General features: G+C 53.8%; 1 protein-coding gene across 1 annotated transcript in view; it reads left to right on the top strand.

The window, feature by feature from the left end:
* Positions 1-379: 379 nt before the first annotated feature.
* The window catches only part of LOC113998967 (dysferlin-like), a gene marked incomplete at its 5' end in the record, with an annotated part of 42,482 nt that continues 21,605 nt past the window's right edge, over positions 380-21,256 (top strand). Inside the window, 10 exons of the mRNA XM_039380244.1 lie at positions 380-545; positions 1,738-1,811; positions 5,506-5,568; positions 10,674-10,685; positions 11,625-11,723; positions 13,291-13,419; positions 14,623-14,778; positions 16,581-16,672; positions 17,792-17,962; positions 18,316-18,513. Coding sequence (XP_039236178.1) covers positions 380-545; positions 1,738-1,811; positions 5,506-5,568; positions 10,674-10,685; positions 11,625-11,723; positions 13,291-13,419; positions 14,623-14,778; positions 16,581-16,672; positions 17,792-17,962; positions 18,316-18,513 — 1,160 coding nt within the window. The remainder of the gene's footprint in view (positions 546-1,737; positions 1,812-5,505; positions 5,569-10,673; positions 10,686-11,624; positions 11,724-13,290; positions 13,420-14,622; positions 14,779-16,580; positions 16,673-17,791; positions 17,963-18,315; positions 18,514-21,256) is intronic.

The raw sequence follows: 21,256 nt of genomic DNA, 5'->3' as shown, positions 1-21,256 counted from the left end.
CAAAGTCTCATAGAAATGAATCTTGTGGAGAAGAACCTCAGAGTCCCATAAAGTGGATTTTATGGTGAATGACCTTAAAGTCCCATAAAAAGGCATCTTGTGGTGAAGGACCTCAGAGCTCCATAAAAATGAACCTTACAGTGAAAGACCTGGGGGCACCATTAAAATTAATCTTTTGGTGAAGGACCTGGAGTCCCACAAAAATGAATCTTATGGTGGAGAACCTCAGAGTCCCATAACAGTGGGTTTTCCGGTGAAGGGCCCTGGAGCCCCATAACCAAGCCCCTCGTGGTGCAGTTGGTTCTGCCCCCGTTCCCTGTGGGGTGGGGCAGCAGCTCTGCCCCCCTGCCCCGTGTCCTGACCCCCCCCGTTCCCGCAGCGCCTGCCCAAGGAGAGCCTCTACAGCCCCCCCATCGTCATCAAGGTCCTGGACAACCGTCCCTTCGGGCGCCGGCCCGTGGTGGGACAGTGCTCCGTGCGCTCCCTGGAGCCCTTCCGGTGGGATCCCTCCGGCCAGGACACCGCCCGGCCCCCCGGGCACGGAGGTACGGGATGGGCTGGCACGGGATCCTCACGGAGCAGGGAATGGGGCGGGTGGGGAGGGACCTGAAGGATCGTCCAGGCCCGCCCAGGGACACCTCCCACCAGCCCGGGTTGCTCCAGCCTGGCCTTGGACACTCCCAGGGATCCAGGGGCAGCCACAGCTTCTCTGGGAATTCTATCCCGGCCCCTCCCCACCCTCACAGGGAGGAATTCCTTCCCAACATCCCACCTAACCCACCTAACCCTCCCTCAGCTCGATCCATTCCCTCTTGTCCTGTCCCTCCATGTCCTTGTCCAAGCCTTCCTGGAGCCCTCCCTTCTCCAGGAGGAGCCGTGGGTCGCTGCCCACGTGGCTTTGAGCTCAGCCCAGCTCTAGTCCTGGTCCAAAAACCCCGGGAGGTGCCAAGGATGAGTTTAGATCTGGGACTGGCTGGTGGGATGGGCTGTCCTTGGGCCAGGCTGGTCAACCTGCAGGAAGATGAACTTTGGGTGCTGTGAGGGCCTGGATGAGGTTGGGATCAGGGACAGGAGCCGTGGGGGGTGTGAGGGCTCTGGGTGGGGTTGGGATCACGAAGATGAATTTTTGGGTGGAGTGAAGGGTCTGGATGAGGTTGATGGATGTTGATCCCAAGGTGTCTCTGCTTTGGGATTTCTGACTGGGCAATGTTGGGATCAGGGACATGAGCTGTGGGTGGTGTGAGGGCTCTGGGAGAGGTTGGGATCGTGAGGATGAGTTTTTGGGTTCTGTGGAGGGCCCGGACAAGGCTGGGATTGTGAAGATGTGGTTGGGACCAGGGACATGAGCTATGGGTGGTGTGAGGGCTCTGGGAGGGGTTGGGATCATGGACAGGAGCCATGGGTGGTGGGAAGGGTCTGGATGAGGTTGGGATCAGGGACAGGAGCCGTGGGTGGTGTGAGGGCTCTGGACAAGGTTGGGATCATGGACACGAGCCGTGGGTGGTGTGAAGGGTCTGGGTGGGGTTGGGATCAGGGACAGGAGCCGTGGGTGGTGTGAAGGGTCTGGATGAGGTTGGGATCAGGGACAGGAGCTGTGGGTGGTGCAAAGGGTCTGGATGAGGTTGGGATCATGGACACGAGCCATGGGTGGTGTGAGGGCTCTGGGTGGGGTGCAGGGTGTCACCCCAAGGCTCTGGGTGCCCCTGGCTGCCCTGCCATGCCGTGCCCTCCCTGCAGACGACGTGAGCCTCACGCCCGGGGACGACGTCCTCATCGACATCGACGACAAGGAGCCCCTGCTCCCTGTCCAGGTATGGAAAACAGGGCAGGGGGGGACAGCGGGATCCTCTGGGTGCTCTGGGGGACCCTGGGAGGCTGGAGGGCTGAAGTGATGCCCTGGGAGGCCTTGGCTGGTTCTCTCCCTCCCTTTGAAGCTTCCATCCCCTTCCACCCCCCCCCTCCACCTGCACATCCCCAAACTCATCCTCCTTCCCTGCTTTCCGTGTGAGGGGCTGGGTTGGCTCTTCTGGGAGAGGACAAGGGACTCTCTCCACACCAGGCTCTTCCTTCAGCGTCTCCTCCTCACTGCGGGGTTTGGTTTGAGGCTGGACAAGGTCTGGAGTCACCCCTTGGGAAGGACAGGCACTGTCCCAAAGAGGGGATGGGAGGGATAAATAATCCCTTGGAGGGATTTATCCCAGCACTGGGAGGTGAACTGGTGCTGGGAGATGATGGGACAGTTTTCCCAAGGCCAGGCTGGAAGCAAAGATTCCCCGAGGTTCCATCATCCTCACCCCACGCCAGGTCTCCTTTTCCCACTTTTCCTCTTGGAAGGTTCCTTTGCTACTTCCAAACCCCGTTGCTGCTTCCAGCAGCTCCAGGATCCACAATCCAGGCTCTGTGGAGCTGCACAGCTCAGGCAGGGAAGGAGGGGGGTGTTCCAAGCTCCCTGTGCCGTGAGTTTGAGGGATCTCAGCTGTCCCTCGTGGGTGGATCAGGCTGGACACGCCCCTGGAGCTGCTGTTCTCCTCCCTGGAGCTTCCCATTCCCGTAATCCCCGTGTTCCTGCCCCAGCAGGGGTGTCCCCTCTGGGACAGCCCTGCCTGTGCCGGGCTGGGCAGATCCACAGGTGATCCACAGGTGATCCTGGTGGCCCTGGGAGTGGTGCCAGGAACGTTTGGTGCAGCTTCCCGTGGTCTCCTGTCCCTTTGGTGTCCTGGGCACGTGCTGGAATTGCCTTTCCCCCCCGTTCCAAAGGCTGGAGGTGCCGCAGGGAACCTCGGGCTGGAAGAGCCTGAGCTTTGGGGAAGGATCTGCCCCTCGGGTGTCTCCTGCCTCGCCTTTCCTGGCCTTGGGCACTTCCAGGGGTGGGCAGGAAGATGTGGCACTTGGGCATCAGTCCTGCTCCTTGTCCATCCCCTTGGTGGCTCCCCAGCGTTTCTATTCCCAAGGATTCCGTGGTGCCATTGGATCCCCGGGGGCGTGTCCCAGGGTGGGCTCGGCCTGGGAGCCCAAATCAGGCTGGGAATGAAGATTTTGGCCAGTTCCCAGCCAATCCCGTGGCTGTGGGACTCCAGCCTGGACTGGCCCTGTCCTGGCCACTTATCCCACCCCCAGGCTGGTGCTCCCACTCCAAGTCCCCATCCCTGGAAGTGTCCAAGGCCAGGCTGGACGGGGCTTGGAGCAACCTGGGCCAGTGGAAGGTGTCCCTGCCCATGGCAGGGGTGGGGTTGGATGGTCTCTAAGGTCTTTCCCAACCCAACCCATTCCCTGATTCCATGATTCTGGGACCCACAGGCAGGGCTTTCTTCCCAAAAATCCTCCAGGACAACAGTAGTCATGAGCACCTTTCTTGTGATGCTCCTGGAGCTGGGAGAGCTGGAGCAGCTCAGCCCTTCCCTCTGGGAATCCCTGGGATCTCCGGGGCTCTCCCACCCAAAACCTCGCAGGGATTTCATGGGGATGTGACCAACACACATCTCCCATCAGCTTTTGGGGGATGAAACCCCTGGATAGGGACACACCCCCCCCTCTGTACGGATGTTCCCAGCGTTTGGAGCTCCAGGGGCTGCTCCCAGGAGTGGGGAATCAGCACAGGAGCTGCAGAGATCCCAGAGGAAGGGACAGGAGAGAGGTTTGCAATCCATACGTTGTTCCTTGGGGTGGTTAAAAGCCGATGGAAAAACATCTCCCAACTCCCATCAAATTCAGGGAACAGCTGAAACGGGAGGAAAAGGGGGAGAGGGATGTGGCAAAGCCAAACCCCTCCGCTCCAGCCCTTCCAGAGGGGAAGATTTGGATGATGTTTTATGGGAACAAACACTTCCCAAACAACCCCTGCCCTGAGCCGAGTTGTTCACTTTGCCCCCACGTTTGTCCTCTGTTAGTTTGTTTGTTTGTCTTTCCCTTTTTGTTTTGGGAGAGGAGGGAGCTTGTTCCTGGAAAGCCAAACCGAAATTCCCACCTTCTCCCTCCCTGACCCCTGAATCCTGGCGCTGGAAGCTGTTCCTGCCCTGGAGGTGGTCAGGGTTGGGACGTGAGTGGATCATCAGGGTCCTCTCACCCCGCCCTGCTCCCGTTTGGGGGCAGATCCGGGGGGTCAAGGAGCACTCCCAGCCTGCAGAGACCATCCTGCTCCTTCTCCCTGGGAATGAGGGATGGATCCCAGGCCAGGAGCCCATTCCCAGGGCTCTCCCAGCCTGCAGAGACCATCCTGTTCCTTCTCCCTGGGAAAGAGGGATGGATCCCAGCCCAGGAGCCCATTCCCAGGGCTCTCCCAGCCGTGACCTTGGAAGCAGGAGCCAGGATTGTGCAGGGCTGTGCTTCAGTGGGTGGCTCCAGAGCTTTTCTCCCTCCTTGCCAGGCCTGGCCTTGCTCCCTGCTCCGATGGATGTTGGGAACAAAGGATCCCTCTGTTGTCCTCCTCGGGAACGGGGAAAACAAGCAGAGGTGAATCCCCCCCTGCTCCAGGGCTGGGGAGTGTTGACCCCCCCATCCAGGGGGGAAGAGGAGTTCAGCTGGAGTTCAGAGCACTTGATGTGCACGTGAACCACACCGTGGTCATCCAGAGGGATGGGAAAAGCTCCTCAAACCCACGGAAAAGCTGCTTTTCCAGGCTGATCCCTTCTAGTTTGGGAGATGGACCTGGAGCGGGGTTTTGGAAGGGCTGAAGTCCTGCCTGCTCTGCATTCCCTGTTCTCCACGGGGTCATTCCCCTGGGAAGCAGCTCGGGAAGGACATCCCTGGTGTCCATGTGCAGCCCCAAGGGATGAGCAGGGCTTTGTCCTTCTGCTCGTGGATAAATCATGGAGAGGCCGTTCCCAGCAGCCTCCCGGAGCTGGGGGGGGGTCCTGGTTGGAGTTGAGCCTTGGGGAATGTTTTCCCCGTGGAGCAGCTGGGATTGGGGTGTTTTCAGCTGGAAATGGGGTGTTTTCAGCTGGTTTCAGGTCCGGGGTGGGGCTCAGAGCAGCGTGTTGGGGGAGGAGCTCAGGGAATGCTGGTGGGATGGGGCTGATGTTTTCTGGGAAGAATATTCTCGTTTGTCCCCCTCTCCCACCTCCAAGGGACCAAGCCTTGGGCAGCAGGAGCAGAGCTTGGTGCCCAGGGCAGGGATGGCAGCTCTTGGGCCGCCCAGGACAGGCTGAGCTTGGAGCTGGGCCTTGGTCCTGAGCTTTGCTGATCCCTTTAAACCCCCCCCGGGCTCCCGGGATGAACGTGCCCCGTTGTGCCCAGGGAGATTCCCTGCTCCGCTGGAAAGCATTAACAGCTTTTCCATCCCACATTTCCCCCTCTGGCATCCCGTCCATTCCCTGTAACCGTGTCCAATCTGCTGAACATCCCTAAAAACCCAAACCCTGCCGAGGCTGCCTCGTCCCGGGAGGCCTCGTCCCCAGGGCGGATTTCCTTGGATTAATGGCTTTGATTTCTCCCCAGTGGTGCTTTTGCCCATGTGTGCTCCCCCTTTTCCCTCTAATTCCATGGCTAACGGATCCTTTTGATTTGTAGCTTGCCGAGGGCGTGACCAGCTCTGCACTAATTACCCTCCCTCCCGCCGGGGCCCCGCCTCCCGTAGGTATCGCTTCACTTCCAATTCGTGGCTTCCTCGAGGGCTTTTATCTGGGATTGGTGGGCATGTGGAGATGGGGAAGAGGCATTTCCTACTGGGGAAGACCCCACTGCTGCTCGGCAACGTGGCAGTTCCACGGGGAATGGATTCTCCTTCCTGCCCAAGGGAAGGAGTTGGGGCTGGGGAGGAATTCCGGGTCCTGCTCTGGAGCAGGAAGGATGTGGAGCTGTTGGAGAGAGTCCAGAGGGGGCACCTGGATGAGCAGAGGGATGGAGCAGCTCTGCTGGGAGGAAAGGCTGGGAAAGCTGGGATTGTTCAGCCTGGAGAAGGGAAAGCTCCAAGGAGAGCTGAGAGCCCCTGGCAGGGCCTGAAGGGGCTCCAGGAGAGCTGGAGAGGGACTGGGGACAAGGCAGGGAGGGACAGCACACAGGGAATGGCTTCCCACTGCCAGAGGGCAGGGATGGATGGGATATTGGGAAGGAATTCCTGGCTGTGAGGGTGGGGAGCCCCTGGCACAGGTTGCCCAGAGAAGCTGTGGCTGCCCCTGGATCCCTGGAAGTGTCCAAGGCCAGGTTGGAGCAACCTGGGAGAGTGGGATGTCCCTGCCACGTCCCTGCCCATGGCAAGGGTGGAATGAGATGATCTTTAAGGTCCCTTCCCACCCAAACCATTCCAGGATTCTTTAATTACCCTCATCCAGCTTCTCTGGGCAACCTGTGCCAGGGCCTTCCCACCCTCACAGGCTGGAATTCTTTCCCAGTATTCCATCTATCCCTGAGCAGTTCTGGTTGGGCTCTCCCTGTGCCTCTGCAGCACCTCTGGACCCAAATGTTGCCCCCTGGGGTGGTTTGTGGGATGTGTCCAGTGCTGGGATCCCAACCATGGACACAAACCCTCCATGAATCCCTTCCCCATCCCTGTCCATCAGCATTTGGAATTTACAGGAGCGTGGTTTTGGTTTAGTTCCCGTAAAATAGGGGGGGGGAAAAAAAGGGAGGAGAAAAGCTGCAAATCGTTAATTTAAAATAAAAGCAGCAGAATGGGAGGCAGGAATAGATCCCTCATCCTGGTTTTCCCCAGGATCCTACGGGATGATGGGATGTGATGTAACAAACCCCACTTTGCAGGGAGATGTGGATGTTCCCTTGGGAAAACCATCCTGGTTTGGGAAGCTGGTCATGGAGTTGGCCCGTGAACGTCCCTGTCCCACCTCCTGCTCCTTCAGAGCTTTGGAGCTTCCCAGGAAAGCAGGAGCTGTGGGATGAGGGGCAGGGGCTGCAGCTGGGGAGGAAATATTAGGAAAAAAGGCTTTTCCAGCCCAAAAGCTCCAGCCCAGTGTGGAGTCCGGGAAGGGGGTCCTGGATTTCCCTGGGATCCACCTCCCACTGTGGTGTTAATGGCAAGGGATGGGTTCACACTGCCAGAGGGAGGGATGGGATATGGGGAAGGAATTCCTGCCTGGGAGGGTGGGGAGGGGCTGGAATGGATTTCCCAGAGAAGCTGTGGCTGCCCCGGGATCCCTGGGAGTGTCCAAGGCCAGGTTGGAGCAACCTGGGAGAGTGGAAGGTGTCCCTGGGTGGAACTGGATGGGCTTTCAGGTCCCTCCCAACCCAACCCATTCCGTGATTCCATGATTCTTGGGCATCTCCCAGAGGAGAGGAGCTCAGGAGGAGCCCTGAGCCACCCCTGAGCCATGGAACTCCAAAGAGGAGGCTCCCATTCCCCCCGGGAATCCCTCCAAGGTCCTCTCCCCGCGGTGCCTCCCCCGTCCCTCCAGCTGAGCGTTCCTCGTCCCACACAAATATCCCGTGGAAGGACACGGGAACGGAGCCGAATCCGTGGAACCCAAACCTGGGAGTGATTTGGGCTAATTGGTTGTTTGCTGGCTTTGCTCCCCGCGGAGCCCAGCACACATTTCACGGCTTCTCCGGTTACCGGCTCTTGGAAGAGCTCCTGGCTCTGGATGTCTCCTCCTGGGAATGGCTGCCAAGGAGCTGCCTCCCGGAATGTTCCCCCTCTTCCTTTTATTCCCAACTGGGAGACAGCCCCTGGCCAGGGGGGAAAAAGCCCTCCCTGATCAATCCGCAGGGAATGCTGGATTCCCACAATGGAGTCATGGAATGGCTTGGCTTGGGAGGGGAGTTCCCATCCAGTTCCAGGGACACCTTCCACTCTCCCAGGTTGCTCCAACCTGGCCTTGGACACTTCCAGGGGCAGCCACGGCTTCCCTGGGAAATTCATTCCCATGCCTCACCATCCTCACAGGGAAGAATTCCTCCCCAATGTCCCATCTCTCCCTGCCCTCTGGAAGTGGGAAGCCATTCCCCTTTGTCCTGTCTCTGGTTTTATCCCAAATTTGGAGCTGTGTCCTCACCACTTGTTACATTTTGCAGGGGTCTGGGAGGAAAGATTCCCAACTGTAGAATCCTGGAATGGTTTGAGTTGGAAGGGACCTTAATATCCCATCCAGTCCCACTCCCTGCCACAGGCAGGGACACCTTCCCCTATCCCAGGTTGCTCCAAGCTGGCCTTGGACACTTCCAGGGACCCAGGGGCAGCCACAGCTTCTCTGGGAAATTCATTCCAGGGCCTCCCCACCCTCCCAGGCAGGAATTCCTTCCTGAAGGGAGAAGGGAGAAATCCTCCCTTCAACCCAGCCCAGATGGGCTGGAGGAACCAGGGGAAAGGCCTGGACATCCCGGCCTTTTCCAGAGGGATCATCCCATCCCAGCTCCAGAGCTTTCCCCCGGCAGGAATTGTGCCTCCAGCCGTGAGGGATGAGCAGGCCCAGCCTGAGGTGGTGGCTCAGCTGCTTTGGGCAGGTTTGTTGCTGTAATTCTCTGTATTCCCACTGGGAAGAGCCGGAGTGAGCAGGAGAACAGGGATAAGGATCGAGGCTCCCGTTTTCCCGCTGCTGCTCCGCTCCAGGCTCTGCCTGGGCCCCATCCTGGCCCTGCCTCAGTTGCCCTGGAAGGTGCTGGTAGGGATTAAGTTCCACCAGCAGCTGATTTGTCCATGGTGTGGGAATTTCCCAGCTTTCCACGTCTTTCTCCAGGCTGAAACAGCCATTCCAACAACTCCTGGGACAGCTGGGTTGTGCTGGACAAGCCCAGGTTCCTGGGATCTCCGTTGGGAATGCATCCCATGGGATGGGCTCGTGGTCACAGGGAACCCTGGGCAGGGGGGGGAAATCCCTGCGGCTCGGCCTTCCCGACCAAAATGGGGTTAAAAACAGGGAATTCCCCCCGGGATTGGGAAAAAATGGGATTGAAAACGTCCCCGGAGCCGTTGGGGTGACGCAGGAGTGGGTTTGGGGATCCAAGGGAGGGAAGAGCTGGGGGATCAGGCAGAGCTCCCACCCCATTCCCTGTTATCCCGAGGGAGGAGGAAGCAGCAGCTCTGCTGATCCCAAGCCCTGATCCAGGGATCCTCCAGGCCATGTCTGAGGAACCTCAGGGATTCCCCAGAGGTTTCCCCACTCCGTGGAAGCTCAGCACGTTCCCTGAGTGCCCTGGCTGTGCCCAAACCACAATCCCAGGAATTTCAGCCCACTGGGGAATTCCGGGGATTTAAGGCATTAAAAAAAAAATAATACTGGAATTTCTGTATTTCTGGAAGCTTTTGGCCATAAGATATTTCTGTCTTTGGGATTCCCCCCTGGAATGGGCTCTCCTGCTTCCCTTTCCCTGGAAAACTGATGAGCTGGTCCCACTGGTGAAATAATCCTGGATCATCCCGCTGATCCCGTGTTAAAGGTGGATTTTCCCGTGTTAGCAGAGAATTCCAAAGCTGGGCTCCCTGGAGCTGGAAAGGCTTGGACTTTATCCCAGTAGTGAGCGGGAAAACGTTTGGGATCGTGATTCCAGCCTGGGAGAATTGGGATAAAGGTGCCAGCCCACCTTGTGGTGATCCCTGCTCCGGGAGAACAGGGATGGGGAGACAGGAAACCTCTGGATAACTCACTTCCAGGTCTGGAGGAGCCCCTTTCCAAGCTCAAATTGGAGGCTTTGATCCCTTGGGATTAAATTTATCCCCCAAGTGATGCTCAGCCGGGGGTTGATCCCGTGGGATCCATGGAAAAGCTGGAGAGGGAATGCAGGAGGTCCCTCAACCACCTGCTCCAGGCTCAGGGAACAGATCCCGACCTGGAGACCCTCTGGACAGTGTCCAGGATAAACCACTGGAGGTGATTTGGGATATCCTGAGGGAATTTTGACTATCCCAAAGTCATTTGGGCTACCTGGAAGGGATTTGGGGACACTTGGAGGGAGTTTTGGCTCCCTGGAGGGAATTTGGGATACCTGGAGGTGATTTGGGCTGTCCCAAGGGAATTTTGGGTGTCCCAAGGGAATTTTGGCTTTCCAGAGGTGATTTGGGCATTTCGAGGGAATTTTAGCTTCCTGGAGGGAATTTTGGCTACCTGGAGGGAATTTGGGATACTTGCAAGGGATTTGAGATCCCTGGAGGTGATTTGGGATACCTGGGAATGAATCTGGGATCCCTGGAGGGGATTTGGGATCCTTGGGAATGAATCTGGGATCCCTGGAGTGGATTTGGAATACCTGGGAAGGAATTTGGGATCCCTGGAAGTGATTTGGGATCCCTGGGAATGAATCTGGGATCCCTGGAGGGGATTTGGGATCCCTGGGAATGAATCTGGGATCCCTGGAGGGGATTTGGGATCCCTGGGAATGAATCTGGGATCCCTGGAGGGGATTTGGGATCCCTGGGAATGAATCTGGGATCCCTGGAGTGGATTTGGATCCCTGGGAATGAATCTGGGATCCCTGGAGTGGATTTGGATCCCTGGGAATGAATCTGGGATCCCTGGAGTGGATTTGGGATACCTGGGAGGGAATTTGGGATCCCTGGAGGGAATTTTGACCCCCCCTTGGTTGCTCCATGAAATCCCTCAATCCATCCTTGGCGTGGTGGATCCATTGCTCTCCCTGCCTGTCCCATTCCCAAATGGATTCATACCCTTCCCTATTAACATTCCAGCTGCTCCCCTTCCCTCCCTTTTTTAATTTGTCCCAGTTTTTTTTGTCCTAACATCCGTAAAAATCCACTAAAATCTTTCCCCCCCCCCCTTTCCTTGGGGCTGCAGAAGATCCCGTGGGTAAGTCCTGGGATGAATCCAAGGGCTTTCCTTGGAACCCTGGGGGATGTCCCAGGAAAGCCACGACGCTCCACGAAAACGGGGGAAGTCATGGAAGGCAAAGTAGGATTTTCCAAAAAAAAAAAAGGGAATTAATTTGTGTGATATTCCCATGAAATCCAACGCCTGTCCAATGGAAATCCCGCACCATTGGCTTCCAACAGAATTCCAAGAAACCTCTGGTGTAATTCCTGGAATTCTGTGGCCTTCTGGAATCAGGCATCATTATTTTGTGGGAATGTTCCGCGGGAATGTTTCGTGGAGCGCAGGCAAAGCCCCTCCGGCTTTGCTTTAGGAATTTAAAAAACCGGGATTCTCGGAAAATCCGTGGTTTTCCTCTTGGGGCTGGAGTGGTTTGCGCCGGGAATGAGGCGACTGCTCCTTCCTGGGGGGAGGTGAAACTGGGTGGGATTTTCCTGCTTTTTGGTCTGATATCGTGGGAAGAGGGTTTTGTCCTTAATTTTTCCTGGGAATGTCTGGATTGGAGGGATTTCTTCCTTCCCCCCCAGGCCGGGTCGGGATGGGGGGGTTGGGTGGTGCCGGGACACAACCAGGAAGTCAATCCCTGTCCCCAAAATCGTGGCGCCAGGGTCCATTTGTCTCGTTCCCCGCGTGGTCCCGCACGGAGAATCCCGGGAAAAGCACCTTCCAAAGGGCCGGAATCTCCCTAAAAACGCTCCCGTTGTTTTCCTGGGAGCTCTACTTTGCCCTTCCAAGGAGAACCATCCTCCCAGGAGAAGGGTCACGGATTTGGGCCAGGAGAATCCCCCAAATCCCCTGGAATGGGGGCCGGAGGAGCTCCCGGGGGGATCCAACCCCCGGCACTGGGGTCAGGGCAGGAGTTCGGCTCCGGAATTTGGGATTTTTCCTTGGATTTTTTTCCTCTGGGATTTCCTGCAGGAGGAAGAATTCATCGACTGGTGGAGCAAGTTTTACGCTTCCATAGGAGAGAGGGAAAAATGCGGCTCCTACCTGGAGAAGGGCTTGGACACCCTGAAGGTGAGGGCATTCCCTGATTTCCGGCTCCTCGGATCTCCTCGCCGGGAATTTTTGGGGAATTTTAGGACGTTTCCCCAAGGGAAAAAAAATTGGAATATTTTCCAAATGGATGTTGGTTTTAAAATGGGTGTTGTTTTTAAAATGAGTTGTGTTTTAAAGATGAGTTTTGTTTTAAAAATATATATTGTTTTAAAAGTAAAATACTGTTTTAAAGGTAAGTGTTGTTTTAAAATCAGATATTGTTTTAAAAATAAAATTCTGTTTTAAAGGTAAGTGTTGTTTTAAAAATATATTTTATATATAAATATAAATATTATTGGTTTAAATATATGTTATATATGAATATAAATATTATTGTTTAAAATATATATTATATAAATATAAATATTATTGTTTTAAAATTTTTATAAAAATGTAAATATTATTGTTTCAAAATATATTTATATAAAATATAAATATTATTGTTTTAAAAATTATATATAAATATTATTGTTTAAAAATATATGTTATATAAATATAAATATTATTGTTTAAAAATATAATTTTTATATATAAATATAAAGATAAACATAAATATAATCATTAAAAATATAATTTTATATAAAAATATAAATACAAATATTATTGTTTTAAAATATATTTTATATATAAATATAAATATTATCATTTTAAGATAGATTTTTATATATAAATGTAAATATAAATATTATTGTTTAAAAATATAATTATATATAAATATATATCAATATTATTATTTAAAATATAACTTATGTATAAATATAAATATTATTGTTTTAAAATATATTTTATATATAAATATTATTTTAAAATATAATTTTATATAAAAATATAAATATTATTGTTTTAAAATACAATTTATTTATAAATAAAAATATTAGTGTTTAAAAATATAATTTATATAAAATATAAATATAAATATTATTGTTTAAAAGATATTTTATATAGGAATATAAATATAAATATTATTGTTTAAAAAAATATAATTTTATATATAAATCTAAATACAAATATTATTGTTTTAAAATACAATTTATATATAAATATAAATATTATTGCTTTAAAATATAATTTATATATAAACATAAATATAAATATTATTGTTTTAAAAATATAATTTTATATAAAAATATAAATAGTATTGTTTTAAAAATACCTATTTTGAAAATCCAAATTGCTTTGCAAAACCCTCTCTGGGAGCTCTGCTGCCTTCAGGAAATGTCACTTGGGAAGTGGCTGAGGAAGGGCCGCCCTAGGAATTGTTTGGGAATGAGAAAAACGGGGCAGGATTTAACACCCAGGCCCCAGCAGGGCTAAAACGGGACAAGACCTTTCCTACCCTCAAGGAAAACATTCCCAGCGGGAACATGGGTCTGGTGGGAAACCCCGGAGGAGCCCTTTGGGATGGGCTGGTGTTTATTGTAGGGTCGCCAGACTCTCCAGCCCCATCCCAGGGGGTGGGAGATCCCGGGATTTTATCCCTGGGGGGGTTTTCCCGGGCCTGAGGAGGTTGGAGGGATCCTCGTCCCCATCCCGTCTCTCCCTGCAGGTCTACGAGACGGAGCTGGAGGAGCTGGAGGAGTTCGAGCACCTCTGTGACTTCTGCCACACCTTCCCCCTGCTCCGGGGCCGGAGCCGCGACTGCGGCGACGACCCCTCGGTCGTGGGGGAGTTCAAGGTGGGGGCGGCTCCCAGGGCCTGGAATTGGGGGGACTGGGAGGGCCCTTCCCACCCAAACCGTTCCAGGGGGCCGGGAATTACAGGAATTACAGGAGCTGGGGTTGCCCCAGCCCTGGGAGCGTCCAAGGCCAGGTTGGAGCAACCTGGGAGAGAGGAAGGTGTCCCTGCCCAGGGCAAGGGGTGGAATCAGTGGGATTTATGATCCCTTCCCACCCAAGCCATCCCAGGATTGTGGAGCCCCTCTGCTCTGGAGCCAGGCTGGGAGAGCTGGGGGGGTTCCCCTGGAGAAGAGAAGGTTCCAGGGAGAGCTGAGAGCCCCTGGCAGGGCCTGAAGGGGCTCCAGGAGAGCTGGAGAGGGACTGGGGACAAGGGATGGAGGGACAGGACACAGGGAATGGCTTCAGACTGGAAAAGGGGAGATTTAAATGGGATATTGGGAAGGAATTCCTGGTTGTGAGGGTGGGCAGGCCCTGGCCCAGGTTGGGCAGAGAAGCTGTGGCTGCCCCTGGATCTCTGGAAGTGTCCAAGGCCAGGTTGGAGCAACCTGGAATGGTGGAAGGTGTCCCTGGGTGGAACTGGGTGGGATTTAAGGTCTCTCCCATCCCAACCCATTCCATGGTTCCATGAATCCATTCTGGCTTCAAACTGCCAGAGGGCAGGGTTAGGTGGGATATCAGGAAGGAATTCCTGGCTGTGGGGGTGGGGAGGGCCTGGGATGACATTCCCAGAGAAGCTGTGGCTGCCCCTGAATCCCTGGGAGTGTCCAAGGCCAGGCTGGAGCCCCTGGGATAGTGGGAGGTGTCTCTTCCCACACAGGCCCGAGACAACCTCTCAGGTCCCTCCCATCCCATCCCATCCCATCCCATTCCAACCCAACCCAACCCAACCCAACCCATCCCAACCCAACCCAACCCAACCCATCCCAACCCATCCCATCCCAACCCAACCCATCCCAACCCATCCCAACCCAACCCAACCCATCCAACCCAACCCAACCCAACCCATCCCACCCATCCCATCCCACCCAACCCAACCCAACCCCCTCCCATCCCAGCCCATCCCATCCCATCCCATCCCAACCCATCCCAACCCATCCCATCCCATCCCACCCAACCCATCCCATCCCATCCCACGATTCCACGATCCGTCCCGCCATCCATTCGGGATACCCATCTCTCCTGAACTCCCGTGTCCTTCCCAGGGTTCCTTCAGGATCTACCCCCTTCCCGAGGATCCGCGTGTGCCGGCGCCGCCCCGGCAGTTCCGGCAGCTCCCGGCGCGGGGCCTCCAGGAGTGTCTGCTCCGGGTCTACATCGTCAGGGCCTTCGACCTGCAGCCCAAGGACCCCAACGGGAAGGTATCCCGGGATCCCGCTGGGAATGGGCTCCGCGCTGCCTCCGGGGCGGGATCTTGGCACAGGTTGATTAAAATCGACCAAAATCCGCCGATTCCGCTCAAAATTCGGGGATCTGTCCCTCTCTTCTGCCTCCGTTGGGACTCTGGGAATGCCAGAGCCAACTCCTCCTCCTCCCACAGGGATTTTTCCGTAGGGTTAGTTCAAATGTGGAAAGGAGTTTTGGCTCTTTGGCGGGTTTTTTGGGGGGTTTTGGTGCCAAAGGGCGACAAAATTCTCTCTTTCCAAGGAATTCCTTTGCCAGTGCGGAAGGAAAATTTAAGGCAAAAAGGCAATTGGGTCTTTATTTTATTTTATTTTATTTTATTTTATTTTATTTTATTTTATTTTATTTTATTTTATTATTTTATTCTACACTATTTTATTTTCTTCTGTACCATTTTATTTTTTTATTCTATAATATTTTATTTTATTTTATTTTATTTTATTTTATTCTACACTATTTTATTCTACACTTTTTTATTTTATTTTATTCTACACTTTTTTATTTTATTTTATCCTATACTATTTTATTTTATTCTACACTATTTTATTTTATTTTATTTTATTCTATACTATTTTATTTTTTTCATTCTATAATATTTTATTTTATTCTATTCTATACTATTTTATTTAATTCTATTCTATACTATTTTATTCTATACTATTTTATTTTATTCTACACTATCCTATTTTATTTTATTCTATTCTATACTATTTTATTCTATTTTATTTGTTCACTTTGGGTCACTTGTCCCCCCCCCCCCCCCCCAAAATATCTCAGGGAAAGATCCTTTTTAACTGTCTTTGTTCCCACTGGAAAACAGGGGAAAAATTAAGGAAAACGATGGGAGATATTTGAATAGGTGAAGAAAGAGATATGAAATATAGAGGGGAAATAATATAGATATTATAGATATTATATTAAATTAATATTATATTATATTAATATAGATATTAATATAATATATTATATTAATATAGATATTAATATAATATATTATATTAATATAGATATTAAATATCTAAGAGAAATGTATGAAAAATATTATATATATGAAATAGATATAAAATATATGTATGAAAAATAAGAAATTTTATATATATGAAATATATATGAAATATATATGAAATATATATGAAATATATAAAAATATATGAAAAGTGTGAAATCTGTATGAAATACATGAAAAATGTATGAAGAAAATGAAACTGCTTTTGAACCTGCCCGGTTTTTGAAAATGGGTTTGGAATGAGGTTTTTCCAGTCCTTGGAAATCTCCCATAACTGACTCCTGGGGATTAAAAATAAATAGGCTCTTTTTTCACACCAAAAACCCCCAAACTGACCCGAATTTGACCCCCCGGGCTGGGAATTCTCCTGGGGAATCCCGGGTATCCATTCCCTGACTGGTGCTTTTCCATCCATTCCTTATAAAAAAAAATCTCCAGGAAAAGGCAAATCCGGGAAGAGTGACGAGGAACTGGTGCCGGGTGCCTTTTCCAGGGAATTTTTTCGGGATGGGGGGTCCCTGGCCCTGAGCTGGGTGGAATCTTTTGGGTGCAGTTGGATCGTTTTCCCGACTTTTTTTTATTCTTGCCCTTGAGTTAATTTAACCCCTTTTTAAAGGAATGCTGAGTTCCCAAGATTGCTGGAACTGTGAGAGGGGGGGGGTTTGGAGCATCCTGGCCCAGGGTGGGACTGGGTGGGATTTCAGGTCCTTCCCACCCCATTCCATGATTCCCTGTCTCTTCCCCCCCCCCCAGTGCGATCCCTACGTGAAGATTTCCGTGGGAAAGAAATCCATCAACGACCAGGAGAATTACCTGCCCTGCACCCTGGAGCCTGTCTTTGGGAAGTGAGTGTGGATTCACTTTGGGATCCGGGGGATTTTTTTTGTGTCACGTCGAGGGAATTGTGCTGGATGAGCCAGAGCTTCCCGTTCCAACCTGCACTCAAGGCTGGATGAGGCTTGGAGCAACCTGGGATAGTGGAAGGTGTCCCTGCCCGTGGCAGGGGGTGGAATTAGAGGGATTTTAAGGTTCCTCCCATCCCAATGGATTTTAAGGTTCCTCCCATCCAAACCATTCCATGATTCCCTTGGCTGTTGTTCGTCTTCTCCCTGGGAATTCCAAGCTGTGGAACTGGCTCTGCTCCGTCATCAATGGACACACCAGGAGGGTTGTTTAGACCTGGAATTCCCTTGGGGAGGAATAATCCCCATCCCACTGGTGGTAGAGGGAGTCCAGGGAAATTCTACTCTTCGTTTAGGGGATTTGGTTGGATGTCTGGAGGAAAAATGGGATGGATGGAGACCTGTTTGGGGCTGTGGGACGGGACACCTCCAAGTGGGATGTCTTGGAAAAGAATTATCCATAAACATGGTTTCCTGAGGCAGCTCCTGCCAGTTCAGGCTGCCAGTGGCACCTTCCCAGCAAAGCAGGATGGACAGGGAGATGAGTTTAGATGGATATTGGGAGGAAATTCCTGGCTGGGAGGGTGGGGAGGCCCTGTCCCAGGTTGGGCAGAGAAGCTGTGGCTGCCCCTGGATCCCTGGGAGTGTCCAAGGCCAGGTTGGAGCACCCTGGGCTGGTGGGAGATGTCCCTGCCCGTGGAACTGGATGAACTTTCAGGTCCCTCCCAACCCAAACCATTCCATGATTCCATGATAAACTGAGCCAGCACGACACAGCCCTGGCACTGGGGGGTTGGGGTGGGGAGTGGGTCCATCCCACTGGTGTGTTGGGATGGGGAGTGGGTCCATCCCAGTGGGGTGTTGGGATGGGGAGTGGGTCCATCCCACTGGGGGGTTGGGATGGGGAGTGGGTCCATCCCACTGGGGGGTTGGGATGGGGAGTGGGTCCATCCCATTGGGGTGTTGGGATGGGCAGTGGGTCCCTCCCAGTGGGGTGTTGGGATGGGCAGTGGGTCCCTCCCAGGGCTCCCCCATCCCGTCCATGTCTCCCACCCCGTGCAGGATGTTCGAGCTGAGCTGCACCCTGCCCCTGGAGAAGGACCTGCGGGTGGCCCTGTACGACTACGACCTGCTGTCCAAGGACGAGAAGATCGGGGAGACCGTCATCGACCTGGAGAACCGTTTCCTGTCGCGCTACGGGGCGCGCTGCGGGCTGCCCCAGACCTACTGCGTGTGGGTACCGGCCCTGGGGGGCTCGGGGGGGGCACCAGGGGGGTCCCCAGGGGCACCTACACTTCCCTCCGTGCTGGTTCTCCTCCAGGAGCCCCAAATGGGGCAGATAACGTGGAAATGCTCGGGGAGATCCCGTCACACCCCCGGTGTCTCCCGGGCACACCGAGCTGGGGACGCTCCCCGTGCACAGCCTGCCCGGGGAAGTTGGTGATGCCCCGTCCCTGGGAGTGTCCAAGGCCAGTTTGGAGCAACCTGGGATGGTGGAAGGTGTCCCCTGCCCCTGGAACTGGATGGTTTTGAAGGTCTTTCCAACCCAACCCGTTCCATAATTCCCTGGTCCTGTTTGGTTTCAGCTCCGGGCCCAACCAGTGGCGGGACCAGCTCCGCCCTTCCCAGCTGCTCCACCTCTTCTCCCTGCAGCACAACTACAAGGCTCCCACCTACAAATCCGACCGGATCATCTTCAGGGATCAGGAGTACGTCCTGTCTGAGCAGGGTAAGGGCACTGGGAGCTTTTGGGATAGCGGAGTTTCCTTTGTCCAGAGCAAGGGGTGGAGCTGGAGCTCATGGGGGGGGTACCATGGAGGCCAGAACAGGTTGGTGGGCACATCCCCATCCTCCCCACCTCCCTGGCCAGCTTGGATCTGCACCATTCCCAGGCTTGGCCGTGCCCCAAACCCTGGGATTGAACCAGACCTGCAGTGCAGCCACAGGAACACTGACCTTGGGTGACTTCCCTGGGCTGTGGGAGCTCTGAAGTCCATCCTGGGCTGAGAAGCTCCAGCCTGATGTTCCAGCTGCTGGAGGAATCTCGTTTTGGGTCACTAGATGGAGACAGGATCACACACACGGTGCCCAGGGATCACCTCAGGGCTCAGGGGGCAGCTGGAAGGGCAAAACCAACCTCTGCCCTATCTGGGAATATCTCCCAGACCTGGGGAGGTGTTTCCTTGTTTGCACAAAAACCACCCCTTGACCACCCCAACACTGACCCTTTGACCACCCTGGGCATCACCTGGTGCCCCTCTGACCCACACCCTTGGGGCAGGAGTTGCCTCTGTGAGAAAACTCTGCTTTAAGGCATAAAAGGGGTGTTTAGGTCCTGGGGGGATCATGGAATGGTTTGGGTGGGAAGGGACCTCAAAGATCATCCCGTTTAACCATGGCAGGGACACCTTCCACTAGTCCAGGTTGCTCCAGCCTGGCCTTGGACACTTCCAGGGATCCAGGGGCAGCCACAGCTTCTCTGGGAAATTTATTCCAGGGCCTGCCCACCCTCCCAGCCAGGAATTCCTTCCCAATATCCCCTGTCAAATTTTAATGTGGCAGTATTGGGGCCACCACATCAAGGGGGTCGTCAGAGGCACAAAACGAGGCACAGCCCAGCACTGATCCCTCTCCTGCTCTTGGGAATTGAGGTCTAAATTCCTGGTTCTCCCTGAGGAGGAGGAGAAGGAGGAGGAGAAGGAGGGAAGCAGGGGGTTTTCAGCTGGGGCTGGGGAGGTGTTGGAGCAGCGGGTCCCCCCTGTGCCACCCCCTGCCTTTCACCTTCCTCTGCTTTAATGGCAGTGAGTTCAAAGAGCAGAACAAAGTGTGGAGCTTGACCTGGAGGAGATCTGGGAACCAGCTGTGAGCTGGGCTGGGCTGGGCTGGGCCGGGAAACCACAGCAGGGCTTTTACAAGCGTCTGCCCCGGCCCCTCAGCCCACAACACCACCAGCCCCTCATCCCACAACCCCCACCCCTCATCCCACAACCCCCACCCTTCATCCCAACAACTCCCCCTCCCCTCATCCCACACCACCACCAGCCCCTCATCTCACAACTCCCCCGGCCCCTCATCCCACCAGTCTCCTGGTCCTTCACCCCACAACCCCCAGCCCCTCATCCCACACCCCCTGGCCCCTCATCCCACACCTCCTCACCCCTCATCCCACAGCCCCCCAACCCTTCATCCCACAACCCCCTGGCCCCTCATCCTACCATTCCCTGACCCTCATCCCACAACTCCCCAGCCCCTCATCCCACAACCCCCCTGTTCCCTCATCCCACACCCCCTGGCCCCTCATCCCACACCCCCCCAACCCCTCATCCCACAGCCCCCCGACCCTTCATCCCACAGCCCTCCATCCCACAACCCTCCTGTTCCCTTATCCCACAGCCCCCCTGGACGCTTCATCCCACAGCCCCCCTGGACCCTTCATCCCACAACACCACCAGCCCCTCATCCCACAACCCCCCTGGCCCCTCATCCCACTACTCTCCCAGCCTCTCATCCCAGAACCCCCAGCCTTCATCCCACACCCCCCAGCCCCTCATCCCACAACACCACCAGCCCCTCATCCCACACCCCCTGACTCTCATCCCACACCCCCTGACTCTCATCCCCCAACCCCCAGCCCCTCATCCCACTCCCCAGCCCCTCATCCCACTCCCCAGCCCCTCATCCCACAATTCCCGGCTGTAGTTCCCGAGGGGGGCTGGTTGCCCCCCCGGTCCCAGCCCCCCCCCGTGTGCACACTCCAGCTTCCCAGTGCCTGGGAATGGCTGGGCTGGAGCCCAGATGGCTGGAGGGAAGCACTCTGCCAGGAAAGGAGCTGGGATGTGTCACCTGGGTCTGGCAGAGCTGGAATGGTGTTTATGGGATAGCGTTTATGGGATAGAGTTTATGGGGTAGTGTTTCGTGCCCAAGGTCCTGGAAGGGCAGTGGGGTTGGGGTGAGGTCCTGCTCCCTCCCCAGCCTGGCACTTGGAATCATCCAGCTTGGATTCATAGAACCAGGGAGTCTTTTAGGCTGGGAAAGAGCTTTGGGATCGTGAAATCCCAGGATTGTAAAGGTTGGAAAAGAGCTCCGAGGTCACTGAGTCCAATCGGGCCAATCCCCGCCTTGTCCAAGTGTCACATCCCGTCATTCCTTGGACACCTCCAGGGGTGGGGACTCCACCACCTCCCTGGGCAGCCCCTGCCAGGGATGGCTCATCCTGTCCAACTGGTATGGAGTCATGGAATGGGATGGGAGGCTGGAGCAGGCTCAGCCAAGGCCGGGTTGGCCATCTGACTACTGGGATGGGTGGATGGGTGGAGGGATGGATGGATGGGCGGGTGGATGGAGGGATGGATGGATGGATGGATGGATGGGTGGAGGGATGGATGGATGGGTGGAGGGATGGATGGATGGGTGGAGGGATGGATGGGTGGATGGATGGATGGGTGGATGGGTGGATGGATGGATGGAGGGATGGATGGAGGGATGGATGGATGGATGGGTGGATGGATGGATGGATGGGTGGATGGA

Source organism: Pipra filicauda, unplaced genomic scaffold (assembly GCF_003945595.2).
Source record: "Pipra filicauda isolate LSUMZ 115617 unplaced genomic scaffold, ASM394559v2 scaffold1077_size81871_pilon, whole genome shotgun sequence".
Taxonomy (NCBI): domain Eukaryota; kingdom Metazoa; phylum Chordata; class Aves; order Passeriformes; family Pipridae; genus Pipra; species Pipra filicauda.
The sequence above is the reverse complement of the archived record's forward strand: the minus strand, read 5'-3'. Positions and strand labels throughout refer to the sequence as shown.